At 43.4% G+C, this 16092-nt stretch overlaps 2 protein-coding genes across 2 annotated transcripts in view; one reads left to right on the forward strand and one right to left on the reverse strand.

Moving 5' to 3' along the window:
* Positions 1–144: 144 nt before the first annotated feature.
* On the forward strand, positions 145–11586 carry LHFPL5 (lipoma HMGIC fusion partner-like 5). The gene is made up of 4 exons (XM_019513771.1): positions 145–656; positions 10023–10259; positions 10733–10766; positions 11265–11586. Exons 1-3 carry the CDS (start codon positions 245–247, stop codon positions 10747–10749), a joined length of 666 nt encoding a protein of 221 aa, XP_019369316.1. The 5' UTR covers positions 145–244; the 3' UTR covers positions 10750–10766; positions 11265–11586.
* Positions 11587–12567: 981 nt separating this feature from the next.
* SRPK1 (SRSF protein kinase 1) overlaps positions 12568–16092 on the reverse strand; it is a 43934-nt gene continuing 40409 nt past the window's right edge. Inside the window, exon 15 of the mRNA XM_019513774.1 lies at positions 12568–15189. Coding sequence (XP_019369319.1) covers positions 15005–15189 — 185 coding nt within the window. The 3' untranslated portion in view covers positions 12568–15004. The remainder of the gene's footprint in view (positions 15190–16092) is intronic.

A 16092-nucleotide genomic window follows, 5' to 3' on the forward strand; every position in this document is an offset into this window, starting at 1 on the left:
GAAAACACAGTTTAGATTCTGCACACAACTTGTTCCGGGGGGGGGGGCTGGTTTCTCCTGCAGCGCGGGGGGCACAGAGCCCTGATGCTGGCCGCGGAGCCAGGGCGAGAGGCAGCCGCAGAGCCCAGCCCCCGCATCCTCTGGCCCTACTGCATGCTCGACACCGGCCCCCGGCTGCCCCCGTAGAGCCACAGGCCAGCAAAGCAGCTCCCCCCACCCTGCTCCAGGCCCCTCCAGCAGCACCATGACCAAGCTGCTGCCTGCGCAGGAGGCCGCCAAGATCTACCACACCAACTACGTGCGCAACGCACGTGCCATGGGGGTGCTGTGGATGCTCTTCACCCTGTGCTTCTCCATCATCATGATGGTGACCTTCATCCAGCCCTACTGGATCGGCGACAGCATTGATACCCCTCAGGCTGGCTACTTCGGCCTCTTCTCCTACTGCATTGGCAACGCCCTCACCGGCGAGCTCATCTGCAAGGGTGGCCCCCTGGACTTTGGCACCATCCCCTCTGGTGCCTTCAAGACTGCCATGTTCTTCGTGGGCATCTCCACTTTCCTCATCATCGGCTGCATCCTCTGCTTCAGCCTCTTCTTCTTCTGCAATGCAGCCACGGTCTACAAAGTCTGTGCCTGGATGCAACTGGCAGCAGGTGAGTGGGGCATAGGGTTTCAGGGAGATACAGCCCTCCTCCCTCCTCATCCTAGGAGATAAATGCATGCATGGGTGGGAGACTCATTACTGCTTGTATTGCCATCCTGTGTGGAGGTCCCAACAGAGCTCAGAAAATTCTCAGACCTGGGACAAGCCGCATAAGTAGCTTAGAGCCACAGAGTAAAACAAGGGGAAAAAAGCCCCTTTTTCTACTGCATTAATTTAACATTAATGAACAGAGCCAAATGGGTGGAGACAGATCCTGCTGTCCTCTCCATCCAGCAGGCCCTTTATCCTTACCTCAAGGCTGACATGATGGCCCGGTCAAGAAGGGAGAAGACAGTGTCATGGTCTTGACCTATAGAGTCACTGAGCAATCTGCTCTGACACTAAGGGTGCCTCAGACCCCAGGCCCTAACAAAATCAGCTGACCCCTCACTCTTGTTGCACATAGGTAGGTTATAATCTGCTTTGTGCAGCAGGCACAGAAAAAAGAGTGCGGAAGGGATTGCAGAAAGCTGCCTCAGACAGCCAACTTCTAAGAGTTTATCTGAATCAAGTTTCACTTCAGAGAAACAAAGAATCAGTATTTTATAAATGATTCACAATGAGTAGTTACTTGCTACATGAAAGGCACTGTTTGTTTCAGCAGGGCCAGTTGGTGGTGGATCAGGATTTTGCTCCACGATATCTAGCCCAAAGTTTACTTCCTGAAGTTAAGCATCAACTCAGAAAAGCATCAGTTTGGAGGAATAAACAAAGTCAAATAAAGCAACCAGAAGTGCTGCTCACCCAAAGTACACAAAGCAGAAAACCAGAATCCTCGCATTATTAATAAGATGGGTGAGGAAGGCATAATACAGCCTGACATAAAAATGGGGCTTATTGAACCCCACCAGTTCCCACTGGTCCTCTCATATGAAGTTTTGCTAACGCAACACTTCTGAAAAAAAATAAAAAGTAAAAATCACACTCTAACTCGTTCCTATTCTGGCTCCCTACATTGTGGGGGATACCAAAATGGTTAAAAAACATCTCATTATGGCTCCTGAAGAATGAGGATGAGTCCTGCTTTTGATTCAATGAAGGCTGTTTCCAGTCAACCTATCTGTAAAAGGCTCTCAGCTCACTAGGGCTGTGTCAAGGGTGGCTGGAGATGATGCTGTGCACATTGTTCCCTAACATGATGAGGACTGTAGGAAATAGTGCACCTGAACCATGCTCACCCAATGGGCCATTCAGCTTGGGTAGACTTTTAAACTTGGCTTCCTGAGGGATGCACAGAATAAATGAGCTGCACAAATTTAAATGGAAGATGGCATTAAGATTGGCAACGTTAGCTCTTTCCACTACTTAGTATCATTTCATTAAGTCCACAACTGTCACTGCAGAAGACAACGGCTGAAACTTTGGGGGAAAGCTGAGCATGAAGCAAAACCCTAGGGTGCAATTCTGTACGTGGCAAAAAACCCTTACTACTTCCACTAGCATGCAGCCAAGGCTCAGAGACATATGACTTGATTAGCTTGCAGCAGTCCTACAATGATTCCCCTCCCACTTTAAAACAAGCATTGATGAGCTAAAGTTGGAGTGTCCACAGGTCAAGCAGATGGTAAAAGTTGCACATATATATTGGCAGAACAACAGAGCTAGGCATATTACAGGTATGGGTGCTGAGGTCTCTGTTTAGGCAGCTCACCAGCAACTAGGGCATGCATCTTTTCAAGACATCAAGAAAAGAATAATGACTCTTTAGGTTCTAACTTACTCAACTTAACTTCAGGTTACTGGACGGAAGTATTGGCTAATTAAATCCTACCAGCAATGCTAATGCTCAGGAGAATGTTACACAACTCAGCTGCATCACTTAAAAGCTATTATAATCCAGTATAATCATCCCAGCCTCCTGAATCATTCATGGTGAAAAGAAAGGCTGCATCCTGTTACACCTTCTGAGCAGCTCAGCAGAAGACCCTTGCTGGTTAAAATATCATGGAGACAAAGAAAGTTAGGCCAACTGAAGTGTGGTTTAAGTCCTCTGGAATGGAAGTAGGGTTAAATTTGACCCTTAAGTTTTCTGCTAGGAGGAGAGCAGCATTGTGGGATTGCAGCTGGTCTAAAAGGAAGTCCCCCAAGCCAAGATTAAGATAAGAGGCTTGGAAACAACCCAATAGCCCCAGAAGTCTGGATAGCAAAAGGTTTTCTATCTCTGAGCTCTGCTGTAGTCATTGCTTATACATGTTTGACTACAAAAATAATATAAAAGGATTAATAAAGAATGGAGAAGTGTAAGATGCATCAGCCTTCTGCATTGGCTTTATACCCTGGATTAGGAGTCCAGTGAAGACCACATTAACCCCATGGTCATTTGGGCATGTTGTAAAATGTTCACTTCTATGGCTAAAATTCAGCAAAAGCACAAGTTATCCGTTCTTTTGAGAGACCTAACAGTACCATAAGGTCTGGGATGAAAGGAAGATGATGAAGCACTAAGAAATACATGGGGAGTTCCATATTGGGTGGTGCTATTAAGACTTCATTTTCCACAAGAACTAAATTAATGCAAATCTGTATTTTGGGGTGGGGAGAGAAATGTTAATCACATTTTAGCCTCTTTAAAAAATAATTCATCTGCTAAACAGAGATACTATTGAGTGCAAGGGGGAAATAAGGCAAGGTAGACACCCTACTCCTGTTATGATGATGCTGTATTTGTTATAATGGCTGCATGTGTTCTCTTCCTAGGAAGGAATTAGAATTGATGGCCCTCCCCTAAAGCCCTTAACAGGCTCAGTGCAAAGTGGTGGTGAGACAGGAGCCCAGCAGCCAGTAAAAATCTGGAAACCTCTTTTGGAGCAGGGCAATTGCAGAAAGGATTGATGAAGCTGCTCAGTTGCTGTAAAGAATGCATCTCACCCCATGCTGGGGATATTAATGCACCCTTCCTTACAACAGCCTGGTTTTGCCTTAAATGTGATAAACCCTTCTCACTAGCTTTCTCTTTTAAGATCTGTGAGCAGACAGACTGGAATGGTAGGGATTAAGGTCTGTACTCTGTACAGGCGATGCAGAATATTTAAACAGGGTACACTCTTCACATTTCTTTCCAGCATTTATGATCATAAAGGCTTTATTTTAGTGCCTCCTTAGGTTAAAACAGAGCCAAAACCTGTCCCCCTGCATAGATAAAACAAAGCCAAAATCCATTAACCCCACCTCCCAGCCATCCTACCACAAGCAGAAAACAGGACCAGGCAGGTTACACGCTAGAGCTGGTGGCATTGATAAATGATCTGGACACTGTAGATCTATTAAAGAAAAACAAGGTGGGGGGAAGGAACAGCAGGCTGTGTCAAAGAAAGCAGGAGTGATTGCTGCTGTGCTTTGAAACATGCCTCCTTTGAAAACAAACACTGCAGATTTCTTTGCAAAGTGGTTTTACTAGAGCAGATGCACGCTCCAGACTTATGCAAGTTAGAAAGGGTTGAGGCTACAAGGAAGCAATGATGTTATCTAATCCTCTCCCACCAGCCCCTCCTTTGGCTGTACAAAGATGTTCTCAATAGCCCAGAGTGGCTCAGTCAGTATGAAACATTTCATATCAGGGCTTCTCTCAAGTCTGATGGGAGACAGCTCCCCAGTCTAATAGACTCATTACTTGTATTAATACAGGCCTGGGAGGCCCCACCCGTTGTGCTAGCACTGTCTAGTCATGCAGTGCATGCACAGGACAGAGTATAACAGAAGCAAACAACATAAAGCATCAGTGAGAGGCAGGATCACTGTCCTTATTTTGCTGGGAGAGAGCAGAGGTAGAGACACTCACACTGAGATTTTCAGAAAGGACCAATGCTTTTGGGTGCTCAGCATGGGACACTTTTAAAGCCTCCAATTTTCAGAAGGCACTTTCTGAAAATAAGTATCCTTAAATGTCTTTCAAGTTGAGCAATCAGAATCTGGTCTGGGACTCAAAATACCTGGGCTCCGTTTGTGGCTCTGCCACTGACCTGCTGGCTGACCTTTGGCAAGTTACTCTCTCTTCATGCTTCTGTTGCCCCATCTTTAATATAGAGATAGTAATACTGACCTCTGGTAAGGTGGTCTGAGATCAACAAAAGAGAACTGCTATAAAAGCTGAGCATGATTATTAATCACCTTGAAATTCTCAGCTTAAATGACTTGTCTGTCTAAGGTTACAGAGGCAGCCTGTGTCAGGATGGGACATGAACCCTGGCCTCCAGAGTATCTCAACTACAATAGCATTCTTTTTCCTCTCCTAACACGTTACACTAATTTAGTTTCTCTCAAAGATACTGCTATCCAAGCACTCTGGATATCTTCTTTTCCTGATCGAATCACCAGCCTCTCTCCCGACTGAGTCACAATCCAGTGGTAGCAGTTAGGCAGTTCTAACTAACCAGCTGCTCAGTGCTCAAAGGCAGGTGCTATCAATGCCTGCCACAAAGACTAGCACCATGGAGACAGCCATTACCAACCATCAGATTCGTTTATCAAGTCTCCATGCTGATGGCAGTGTTGGTCAAGAAAAAAGCAACCTAGGAACTCCTGCAACGCTAGATGGGAAGGCGAGAAGAATAGAAGTAACAGGATCATGGGTAAAGCACTGGACAGGGATTCAGTTGATCTGGGTTCAGTTCTGTAGTTCTGCCACATGCTCCCTTCCCTGACCCCATGCAAGTAATTGAAGCCGTCAGTGCCGGTTGTTTGCCATGCCTGTCAATTGAGATATTTGGATATTCTCTCTTTGTTCTTTCCCTCTTAACTTTAACAGTCCCTTGTCTTAAGCTGAATGGGAAAAGTAGCCCATTTCTGTGCCTTGTGCGCAGAAGGCCGAGGAGCAAGTCACAGAGGGCCGTGGGAGGCATATAACAGCATAGACACCCATTGCTGAATACAGCCCCTCCTGCCTGGGTCCATTAGTGTCCGTGGTTTCCTATTTTACTCAATCCCCTTCTTTTCTTTAGCCCTTGTATTGAAAAGCTTTCTGCCAATGTTTGCTCAAATGCTTTCATGATACAACTGAAAAGCTTTGGGTTGACACAAAATTAAAGGCAACCCCTGGGAAATTAAGCAGATTGTAAGTATATTCAATAAGCAAAAGTCAGAGCAATGGGTCTATGAACTTGCCTTTAGCCTCATAGGGTGAAGTAACTGTTGAGCAATTATTCGTGCAAAGAGTGCCACTGCATTCATTGCCACCGTTTGCACAAATAACCACTTGGAGTGGGGAAAGCCTCCAGAATGTGGACCTTAACAAGATGGACATGAAATCTTGTGCCCACATTTCCCAAAGAGGGAAAAGATAGGTCCATGGTCACGACTAGAAATAGATTTGGTTTCCCTTCTAATATCTGGGATGCAGTCTTTTATTTGACAAGACTTCAGAGACACTCAAGGTGATAAATGCAGCTACTTTCTTAGCCCACACGGCTTTTCAGATGCTCATAGCAGACTATTTCCCATGCAGAGAAATCACTGGTAGTATATTCCGTGGGGACCAATTAGTGTAGGAAAGGACTTGATTGGATGAGACTGCTTTTGCTTGCATGCTGTAATTATACCAGGATGCATCTCAGATTAAGGAAGTGTTTTCACTCAGAGTGACTCTTCCCTATCCATACCCCATATTCATGGAAACTGCAGGGGGAAGTAATTAAATGTACTAGAAACCAGCTGGTTCTAAACAAAGAGAAATTGTGCAGAGCCACTAAGGTGCATAGATCCTTACTGTTCTCCTCTCCCTAAAGCCATTGAAAAGCCCCTTGCAAATCATTACACAAGAGCACCTGTCAACAGTCCTGGAAACACTGAGGTCTATCAAGTTCCAGGCAACAAAGATAAACATGGGCTGTAGGGATGGTAGGAAAATGCACGTTACTAGAAATGAAGCAGTGGCAGCAGTCTCTTTACACTAGGAAAGATGGTGCTGCTAACACCCGTCACCTGATACAACAGGAATCCACAGTATATCAAAGCCCAATAACTGCCTATATACCTGCTGCAGGGAATCATTTGTTGCGTGTCAAAGCAGAGGAAACATGCCAGATGGAGATAAATTGCTTCTTATTCCAGAGTTCTTGATGTGTTATTGCTGTCAAGCATGCAGGAAGTGCCTACGGAGATTTTTAGTTGACTACAGATACAGATTTATTATTGGTAGTAGTAAAGTGGAACCTATCTTGGGACTAGGACCCTATACAAACTACCCCCAGTCCCAAGCAAGGAAGGAAGGGAAGAGAAATGCAGAGGATTTCTGTAATTCACTCAGCAGGTTGCCACTTAAGGTTTTGATTGCAGAGGCACAGAAGACTAAAAATGAAACCAACACAGCAGGAACACACAGAAACATCGGCTGACATTTTAGTGCTTTGAGCTAAACACAGCCTTGAGTTGCTTACAATCTTAGGCCCCTGGCAGACATTAAAATAATGGCATGATTGGGATCTGAGGAATGTTACGTCCCGCTCCAAAAAACATGGATCCCACAATACCACATGTACATGGCAGGATGAGTAATGTTTGGGATGGGCCATAAAATTCCTCATCTCCAAATCACACCACTGTAGGGCTGCTCCTAACTTGATCTTGTGGATTAGGCAGGGTCTTTGTCCTGGACCCTGGAGCTGCCCCATGCCCAATCCGACAACATCAGGCTCAGGTATGGGCAACCCTGGATCCCTAGTTCCAGACTTAAAGCTGCTCCAAGTCCCAAACTCAGGCATTGTGTTGGAGGTAGCCCCGAGACCAGAGGCTGTCTGGGATCAGTGGTGACTATCAGGTAAGTGTACTGGCTCCAGAGAGCCTCAGGTCCTGTTCCAGATCTGAGGCTGTGATTGTCAGCATTGGTGGGACAGCCCTGCTCTGGAACACAAAACATGCCACACATTCAATTTAAGGTGTCACACAAACCAGCCACAAAGATATTCTACATTGCACCTGGAACATCTTTGCTCCTGGTTTGCCATTTTATGTTGCAAGGTGGGCGAACATTTAGCATATAATTTATGGCACTATATGTTAATTATGCCATAAATGTAACATCTGCCCGAGGTCTTAGTTGCCCAGATTTAAACTAGCAGGTGATCATTATACACACATTTGGGCAGCTTGCTGATACCTTTAGCCAAATGGAATGAGGATTAAGAGATGCCCGGCTTTGGGGCAAGAATCCTTCATACTTGTAGAGAACTCCTTCATCCCAAAGCATCAGTCATTTATAAGCTAGCAGCATCTACAGGGTGCCAGGCACCACATAAGCCAGGAATACTGAATCCTATACAACATGCTGTTGGTTACTACTCTACAGACAGACACCAAGGTAGACTCTTACAGCCAGAGATGGGAAAAGCATCTAGTAACTCCCTTTTCAAGGCCAACACGCAACAGACACTGCTGAAAAAGGGCATAAAGTGCTTAGGTGGAACATCACTTTGTGATATAGAAAATTAAAAGCTGCCTGGATGGCAAAGAACATTTTGTGAACTAGCACTTCACCTGTTTCAAAAAGAAAAGTGAATGAAGACCTCCCACAACTCAAACACTGCACAACACAAAGTAGCTCAGCAGCAGGAACGGATCCGATAATAAGGTCACGTATACTCCTCGGGGGAATGCATCTATAAGTGCTTATAGTAATTGATAATTTGGGAATCGTAATTGGAAACCCTTCAGCTGAATAAGCTTAAACTAATCTAGGTACAAGTCTGTTGACTTCACATACATACATATACACACACACACACCCCTCGGGCAGATCTTAGCAAACAAACAGTAATACAAACCTCTACTGATCGAACAATCCCAATTCAAACTGGCTTTCAGCTGTTCGGAGGACTCCTCCAGTGACTGTTTAAAAGGATGGTTCCCAGAACTGTTCTTAGTCATGTTTTTAACAGGTCAGCATTGCATATTCATGTAGGAGTGAGAGGGTGTTGCCAAGGCAACAAGGTTAATGGAAGATTACACAGCATTTCCTCTTTGGGAAAGAACCATGCTCTTGGCTACAGAGCTCACTCTGCCAGAAATGGTTACGTGCAACAGCCATTATGGCTTTCCCCTTCTTTACCTTTTATTTGTAGTAGCGCTGTGTTGGTTTAAGGTATATGCATTCAGAGAAGATCACAGGTTACAATGAAAATATTAAGCCGAGTATAACAACATTGTACCAATGTAACTATTTTGGATAGGGATGCAATTATTTAAAAGAAGCAGAATCCTTAAACTATAAAATCCCGAAGCAGGCATGCAGTTATACTGATGTAAGAAGGGCCTTAACACAGGCCTGGTATATTCTCCTTCTTGTGGAAGAACTATACTAGTAAGCTTTATATTTATGACTGTCAACACTGTGGGAAGAGGATATACTACTTTATCTGTAATGCATGACAGGTTTAGACAAGCTCCGGGTTATGTATCATAAGGTTTTAGCAAGGTGCACTCACGTGAACAATACTAGTCCTGAAAGGGTGCAATTATCTTGTACTAACTTTTTTTTTCTTGACAGACCAATGACAACTTTTGTCTTAGGGTTGTGGATTTTTCCTCATATTTTTAACCTTTAAGACAGGAGAAAAATAATACCCAATTCAGTGGAATACTAGCATTTTCACTTGAGAAATGCAAAGCATTTCTTATTGTAAAATGCTATGGAGGGAAGGATTACTTGGATAGGCAGTTCAGGTGTCCCAAATTACCTAATTGTAGCAGCAGGAGTTTGAGATCACAACTACAATATTCTAGTAATCACATTTAGCACAAACTCTAGACCGGGAAGCATGTTAAGGGTAGGATTTAGGAAGCTTTGATCAGTACCTTCCAGTCAAGGAACTTTAGCGAGAACTTCACTTTAGACAAGAGACCATCTTCTCCATCTCACCACCCATGTAAAACTGAAGCACAGCTGTTTAATTGGCTTTTCTCAAGTTTATTCTGGTAATGACTTGGGCTTTCATATAGCCTACAGCACGTTAGTTGAACTGGTGCTTGTATGCCTATGAGCAATTACTCCCACAAGTAGCCTTGGTTCTGTTCCAAACAAGGGCCAGATCCAACACTGAAGCTGAGCAGTAAAGCTGTTGCCATCAGTACGTACTGCCCCTGGCAGTGAACACCAAACTGATTAACCATCCCTGTAAAGCTAAATTTTCACATAAAATCTAAAATATGCTGCGAATACTCTGAGAACATTCTTGTGCATCAAAAGTTGTGGAAAGGGACGTGAACTAATTGAATATGAGCCAAGTCACAGCAGCTGTTTGAAGTACTCGCTCCATTCAAGTTATGGTGGACTGCCATCCTGTGCCATCGTATGCCCTGCAACAAAGTAGTGTTTCTCTCCTTGCAGCTACGGGCCTGATGATAGGTTGCCTAATCTACCCAGATGGTTGGGATTCCAGTGAAGTGAAGCGCATGTGCGGTGAAAAAACAGACAAATACACAATAGGGGCATGCACCATACGCTGGGCCTACATCCTCTGCATCATTGGGATCCTTGACGCCCTCATCCTCTCCTTCCTGGCCTTTGTTTTAGGGAACCGACAGGACCATCTCCTCCCATCTGACTTTAAAGTCGATGGTAAAGGTAACTGAGCCTCTTTGCTCTCTCTCTCTCTGGTCACATCTGCCACCCATTATACAGGCATTCCCAATCCCCTACAAGGCCAAGCCCTGCTATGATCACTCGGTCCACTGGCCCCAGATGCAACATTTTGTGCACATTACAGCAAACTACCATAACACTAAAAGGAAGGCAAAGGATACAAACAAGGAGAGCAGTCATCCCAATTACAGGTTTCCCCTCACTAACCAGTTTTGCCAACCACGGTTTTGAGTATCCATGCTTAATTTTCTATATACCATTTTGGCTACCATGGTATACAGTTTTGAGTAACCCTGGGTTTCCATGGCTGCCCATCAGCCTACCACCTGCCATTTGCCCATAAGCCTTTTGTCTTGCCAACCACAGAAACTTTCAAGAACCTAACCCCAGTGGTTGGAGAGGGAAACCTGTATACCTTTATGCTATTAACATAACTACAATTCTTTGTTTTACAGAAGAGGTCAATGAATGAAGAAGCTGAACGCCACAGTAAGCAATCTCGATGGAACTTACTTCTACACTTACTACACATGCATTTTACATGTCATTTACATGTGGGGATTCCTGAAGTGTCAGTGGTGTTGCATTGATTTATGTCATGCCCATTGTTTTAACATGGTGGTGCCTAACTGATCCAGCTCCACCGGCCCAATCCACCACATGGGGCTGACCCGCATGGCTCCCTTTAAGTCCAGTAATTCGGCAGCAGGATGAGTGGCAGCAGCATTAGTTGCTGTGGTTCCAAGAGCCATGGCGATTAACATTGCCACCCACTGCCAAAGCTCCTGTGGGCCAGATGACACAGCTGTGTGCTGTATCTTGTTCACTCCAGCTTTAATTTATGCAATTAGGTGCAAGACAAACCAGCTTTAACTTAACTGACACCAGGAAGCAAAGGCATTTTCAATTCCTTACACAAAAAGGAGTTAAGATTATTCTGACGACTACAGTTTTGCAAAACTGATGGGGTTTTTTCTCTTTTCCCAAGGGAAAAAACCCAAGAATCTCTTCAGGCAACTATCCAAAACTTGCTCTTCTTCCTTAAGTTTTTTTTACAAAAAAATTTTATGACAAACTTTCTTGAAAACAGAGGACCCACAGAAATTCTATGCAAGGGACTGCTGTAGGATCACCACTCTCAGAATTTAGTTGGATGGAGACACCCTATGAAGCGGAAAACCACAGCATTTTACAAATACACTATCCAGTATGTGGCAGGAAAATGTTAGTGATTTTAATTTTCTGTCACTCTCTTTGTACTGCCTTCTTTCAAGAAAAATTCTGCTGAATAAAGGCATATTTTAAATGCTTTGATATTGTATTAGATTCCTTGAGAAACCTATTTCTTCTGTTCCCTCTTCTGTTGTCTTGTCTATTTTAGATGACCAGTTTTAAAGCAACCTTGAACAGATTCTCAATTGTTATCTTTTGAAAGTCCCCATAAAGGACAGAATTATTTTACTGGTAGATGGACTGGTTTAACAACTGGATTATAGCACTCAGTGAAGACTGACCTTTAAACCCAACCGGTTCCAAAACTCCTCTGCTCAATCCTGAGCCACAGTAAATGCAGACTCTCTCCTAGGGAAGACTTTCTGGCACAAATCTGCCTGCCTCCAGCATGACACAGCAGACAATTCGCTTAATTTTCACTAGAACAGATGGCGTCAATCAAAGTCAGCTCATTCACACTCAGTGGATCACCGGACTCAATTAATTTGATAGAACCATCAATTCACATCATACTGACCACCTGCCTGCCAGAGTCTTCAGTAGAATTCTCCTATATAACCTGAAGAGGCTGCACATTTCTTTTGGTTTTGAAATGTCAAACAGTCCTACCAGATTGACATCCAAAATTGATATGCATTAATATCTACTTTCCTTTGGACTGGATTGTTCTTGTGACTAGAAATCAGGGCAATTCTCAGCAAAGGTGCACACTAAACTTCCACATGTTGCTGCTGTTACAATAAAGCCTTTCTGAAAAGCTCATTTAGGATTCCCCACTTCAGGAAGGCAGATAGAATACAGCAACAAAATGGCAAATTGGAGGGAAAACTCGCTATAGAAAAGTTTTCTTATTTATCTGCTGAAAAAGTTAAGATTTTTGCAAACAGTTTTATGATATCTATATATACACTCAATCACATGCTTTGGCAGATTTCCAGGGTCTTAACACTACTAAATATTGACTGAACCCCATTTCCTACTGCTGCAATCTACAACCACCACCAGACGGATACACCCTCCAATTTTGTTCATTCAGAGCCAACATATGAGGAATATGTATGGGTTATTAAATATTCTGTTTATTGTACTGCATTTACAAAGAAAAAAAGACAATGCGTCCAAGTAGAAAGAATAAAAATGTATTTTCCTTCAGGTTTTAGACTGACACAGCAAATACAAATCCTTTAGTGAGCACTTTATGGCAATTTGAAAAGTAATGAACCTCAAGTGAGCAAGCACACAAGGTACAAGACCGAATCCTGACAGCTGCTTCTGCATGTCTTCAACCCACACGCTGGCTCTTTTACTACTAGCAGAGGATAAAGATCTCTTCTGATTGGGGAGACGGGGGGAAGGGGGGAACAGATCTCAAAAACAAGTTTGCAGCCCCCCTCCCTGCCCCTGCTATGAGCATGTCATTCCTTTAGGTCAGCCAGGTTGCTGAAGTGCACAGGGCTTGATGAGCTCTAGGAATACCAGCAGAAGTTCCATTAACCCTGCCAATAAGACTTCACAGTATTTAAAGAGAAGGTAATTGTTCTAGTAATCCAATCCTGTCTGTAATCCCCTTGCAACAGATGCAAGAATGATGCTTGGAATCAGAGTAAGAATTCCAGGTGGCTGGAAATATCATTCAGCAGGTTTACTATTTTGGTATGTTTCTCTCCTTTAACATTGGACAAGATGCATAGAGAATCTGACCTAAGAATCCCTAAATGGACATGCAGCATGGATTTCATTAGGGGCCCAGCCAGGCGTTATTAGACAGGACAAACAACTTTTGACGTGGATTAAGTAATGGCACCAGTTTTGTGGATGAAAGATTGTTATGGACTGAGATGTCAAACACACATAGAAAGTTACATGTAACAGTCTCACTGGCAGCTTTGGTATCATATCTCAAATAGTGCCTGCTTGGCCTTCTGTGAGGTCCAGAGTCCTGCAGCAGCTTCTATCCTCTGAGAGCTTCATGATCCCAAAGGCCTGTTTGGTCCATGGTGAGGAGTTCCAACACTGCCAAACCTTGCTTTAGAGTAGGATGCAATGAATCTGTAATAGCTTGGGCAAGTCTAGGAGAGACCATCATAAAACTAGCAAATGCTACAATTCTTTAACTTTTAATTAAAATAAACCCACAAACTTCAGTTACGTCCAATCCCCTCAGGGAAGTTTAAAAGCTTATATTGTATTCTACTGAGCAACCTTATTTGGTGTGATTCTAGGAAACATCAGCTGACCCTGTGTTTACAGGGAAAAGGCCAACACACTCTTCTCCCATCTAGTTCAGCTGTCCTTGTGTTAATGCCCACGTACCCAAATGCCTCAGAAAATAAAAGGCAATCCCATTCAGGGCTGTTACTTATAAAGGCTAACACCTGAGGCAGGTTAACAGAGTAGAAATCTTTACAAGTGCGGTGTTTCAAAGTCAAAGGATAATGTGGCTGTAACACACAGATGCCACCACCCTCTCTTCAGAAGTGAGTAGTCAAAATAAGAGCAAGAGTATGTTCCATCTTTCTAGAGTGAAAGCCAACTGCTTACTGATGCAATGGCAACCTTAAGCAAGGCAAAGGAAGTGCCAGTGGGGGGTGGAGTGGGGGGGGGCCTCACAGCTCACTCAAACGTCTAGGACGAAATGCCTGAAGCACGGCTACCTCTCTGCAGCCAAAGGGTGTACACATCTGTACTCTGAAGATTGTGCGTTTATCTCTTCCAGCTTTTGCTTTTATTTCCCTTGTCAAGTTTTAGTCCAAAAGGCTCAGGCATTCAAGAGAGCAGAGCAGGTTTCACTGAATTCAGAAACTAATCTGAACACTGGGGGAAAAAAATAGTACAAAAAAACTAGTTTTTAAATACAGCTTGTTTCAAAAACAAAAAAAAAGTGGCTAAAACTAAAGAAAATTATTTGACTGGAAAGAATGTACGAAATTACCCGAGGAATGGAACAGGCACCTAGGAAAGAATGGAGGATTCCTAGTTCTTTGCTCCACATGAAGTTAAACACCTTAGTATCATCTGCTATTTATGCTGCCACTAGCTACTAGATGTGCAGTGGAAAAATTAACTCCCGAGTCAGTAAGCTAAGGAGGGAGTTGCAGGTTTTCACATCCCTCTCACAAAACAAAGGATTGCTGTAACTTAGTGAAAGGAGTATATTCCAGTGCAGATCAGCTCACACTTACAGGATATAGCATGTTAACAGTGAATAGACTCAGGGGCAACTTCATGTTCCAGTCAGTCAATTAGTCTTTGGCAAAGCCCAATCAAGGCAAAAATCAGATGATGGTGCCCATTGGCTGAAGAGAGTCCCCACTGAGTCAAATAAGCAAATTCAATTGAACAGGTTAGATTTATCTAAAATCTTGGAAGCCTTGAAGGAAGAGCTTCACACTGAAAATGAACATGAAAAAAAATGGATCTAGGAAGGGGCAGCTGGATGTATGTATGCTACGCTGTAAACCAGAGAGTAGGGCTGTGGTACTGTGTTGAAGCCTCTAGGAGTTAAGCCAAGGGTGCCTGAGACACTCTCCTGCTGTGGCCCGTTTCTCTGGAACCAGCTCCAACATAGGTAATAAGAAGTCTGTGAATGCAGCCGCCTCATCTTGAGGCCACTCATATTTCTCCACAAGGACTTCAAAAAGGCCCCAGGGCTTCAGTTTGGTGATGTGCTTCAGATCACCTGAAAACCAAGACAGATAGATTAAGTCACCAATGGCAGTTGTTCATCTAATCAAACAGGGGAGAGAGCCGGACAATGTTGTCTTGGACAGGAGAATCTCAACCTTTTTGTCTCAAAATTTCACTCTTTAAATCTGCTCTTGTAAACTGGCTTTAAAAGTGTTTCCAAGAAAGTCTCATGTCTTCTCTTCCTACTTCTGCCCAAAGGCTTGGATACAACTTGATTACTTACTATAACTTTACGATATAATGCAACAAAGTCAGGTACTCAGACTCCGGCTGAGAAAAGAGGCTCTACAGGTAGCAGCCAGATATCTCCTGTTCAGGCCGGTAAATTCAATGGCACAGGAAACCTTCACTCTTCTTGCTCAGATAAACCCAATGTATTTTATTCTTAGAATGTTTAAAAGACCCTTATTATACCATAAGCTCTCATAAAGAGATTTTGGGCCTGGCTGTAATACAACTCTGCCAGTTCCCTGCCAGCTTTCTCTGCAGAGTTATCACTTTCCCAAACAAGGCTGTACATCTTTTTAAATCTACAGAAGAATAACCTTTAAAGGTTTAAAACAGCATCTTTCAATTTTTATTATTGCAGGGAACTACTTCTCCAGATAGATTTAGATTGGTACACCAGAGCTGTATACATGAAGAAATGCAGAAACAAATTACAGCCATCATATAATAAACACCAGCTGTTTAATGCCAAAAGATCATTCAAGGAGCTCTTTACAACAATCCCCTGCAATCTGTTTAGTCAGTCTATATTGGATGTGGAGCACTAGAACGTTCTCAGTTGCTAGATAAGAACACATGTATATCAATGCATCTTTACTTTGAGACAGTCCCTAATGTTCCAGGAAGATGACTTTTCTGGGGCCTACAATTACTATGAAGTTCCAGT

Source organism: Gavialis gangeticus, unplaced genomic scaffold (assembly GCF_001723915.1).
Source record: "Gavialis gangeticus isolate Ggan-Ray unplaced genomic scaffold, GavGan_comp1, whole genome shotgun sequence".
In the NCBI taxonomy this organism is placed as follows: Eukaryota; Metazoa; Chordata; order Crocodylia; family Gavialidae; genus Gavialis; species Gavialis gangeticus.

Bases quoted from the DNA above. Each gene is read 5' to 3' on its own strand.
- LHFPL5 (XM_019513771.1), top strand. From the start codon at position 245: ATGACCAAGCTGCTGCCTGCGCAGGAGGCCGCCAAGATCTACCACACC. The intron at 657-10,022 runs GTGAGTGGGGCA...CTCTCCTTGCAG, and splicing joins CTGGATGCAACTGGCAGCAG to CTACGGGCCTGATGATAGGT.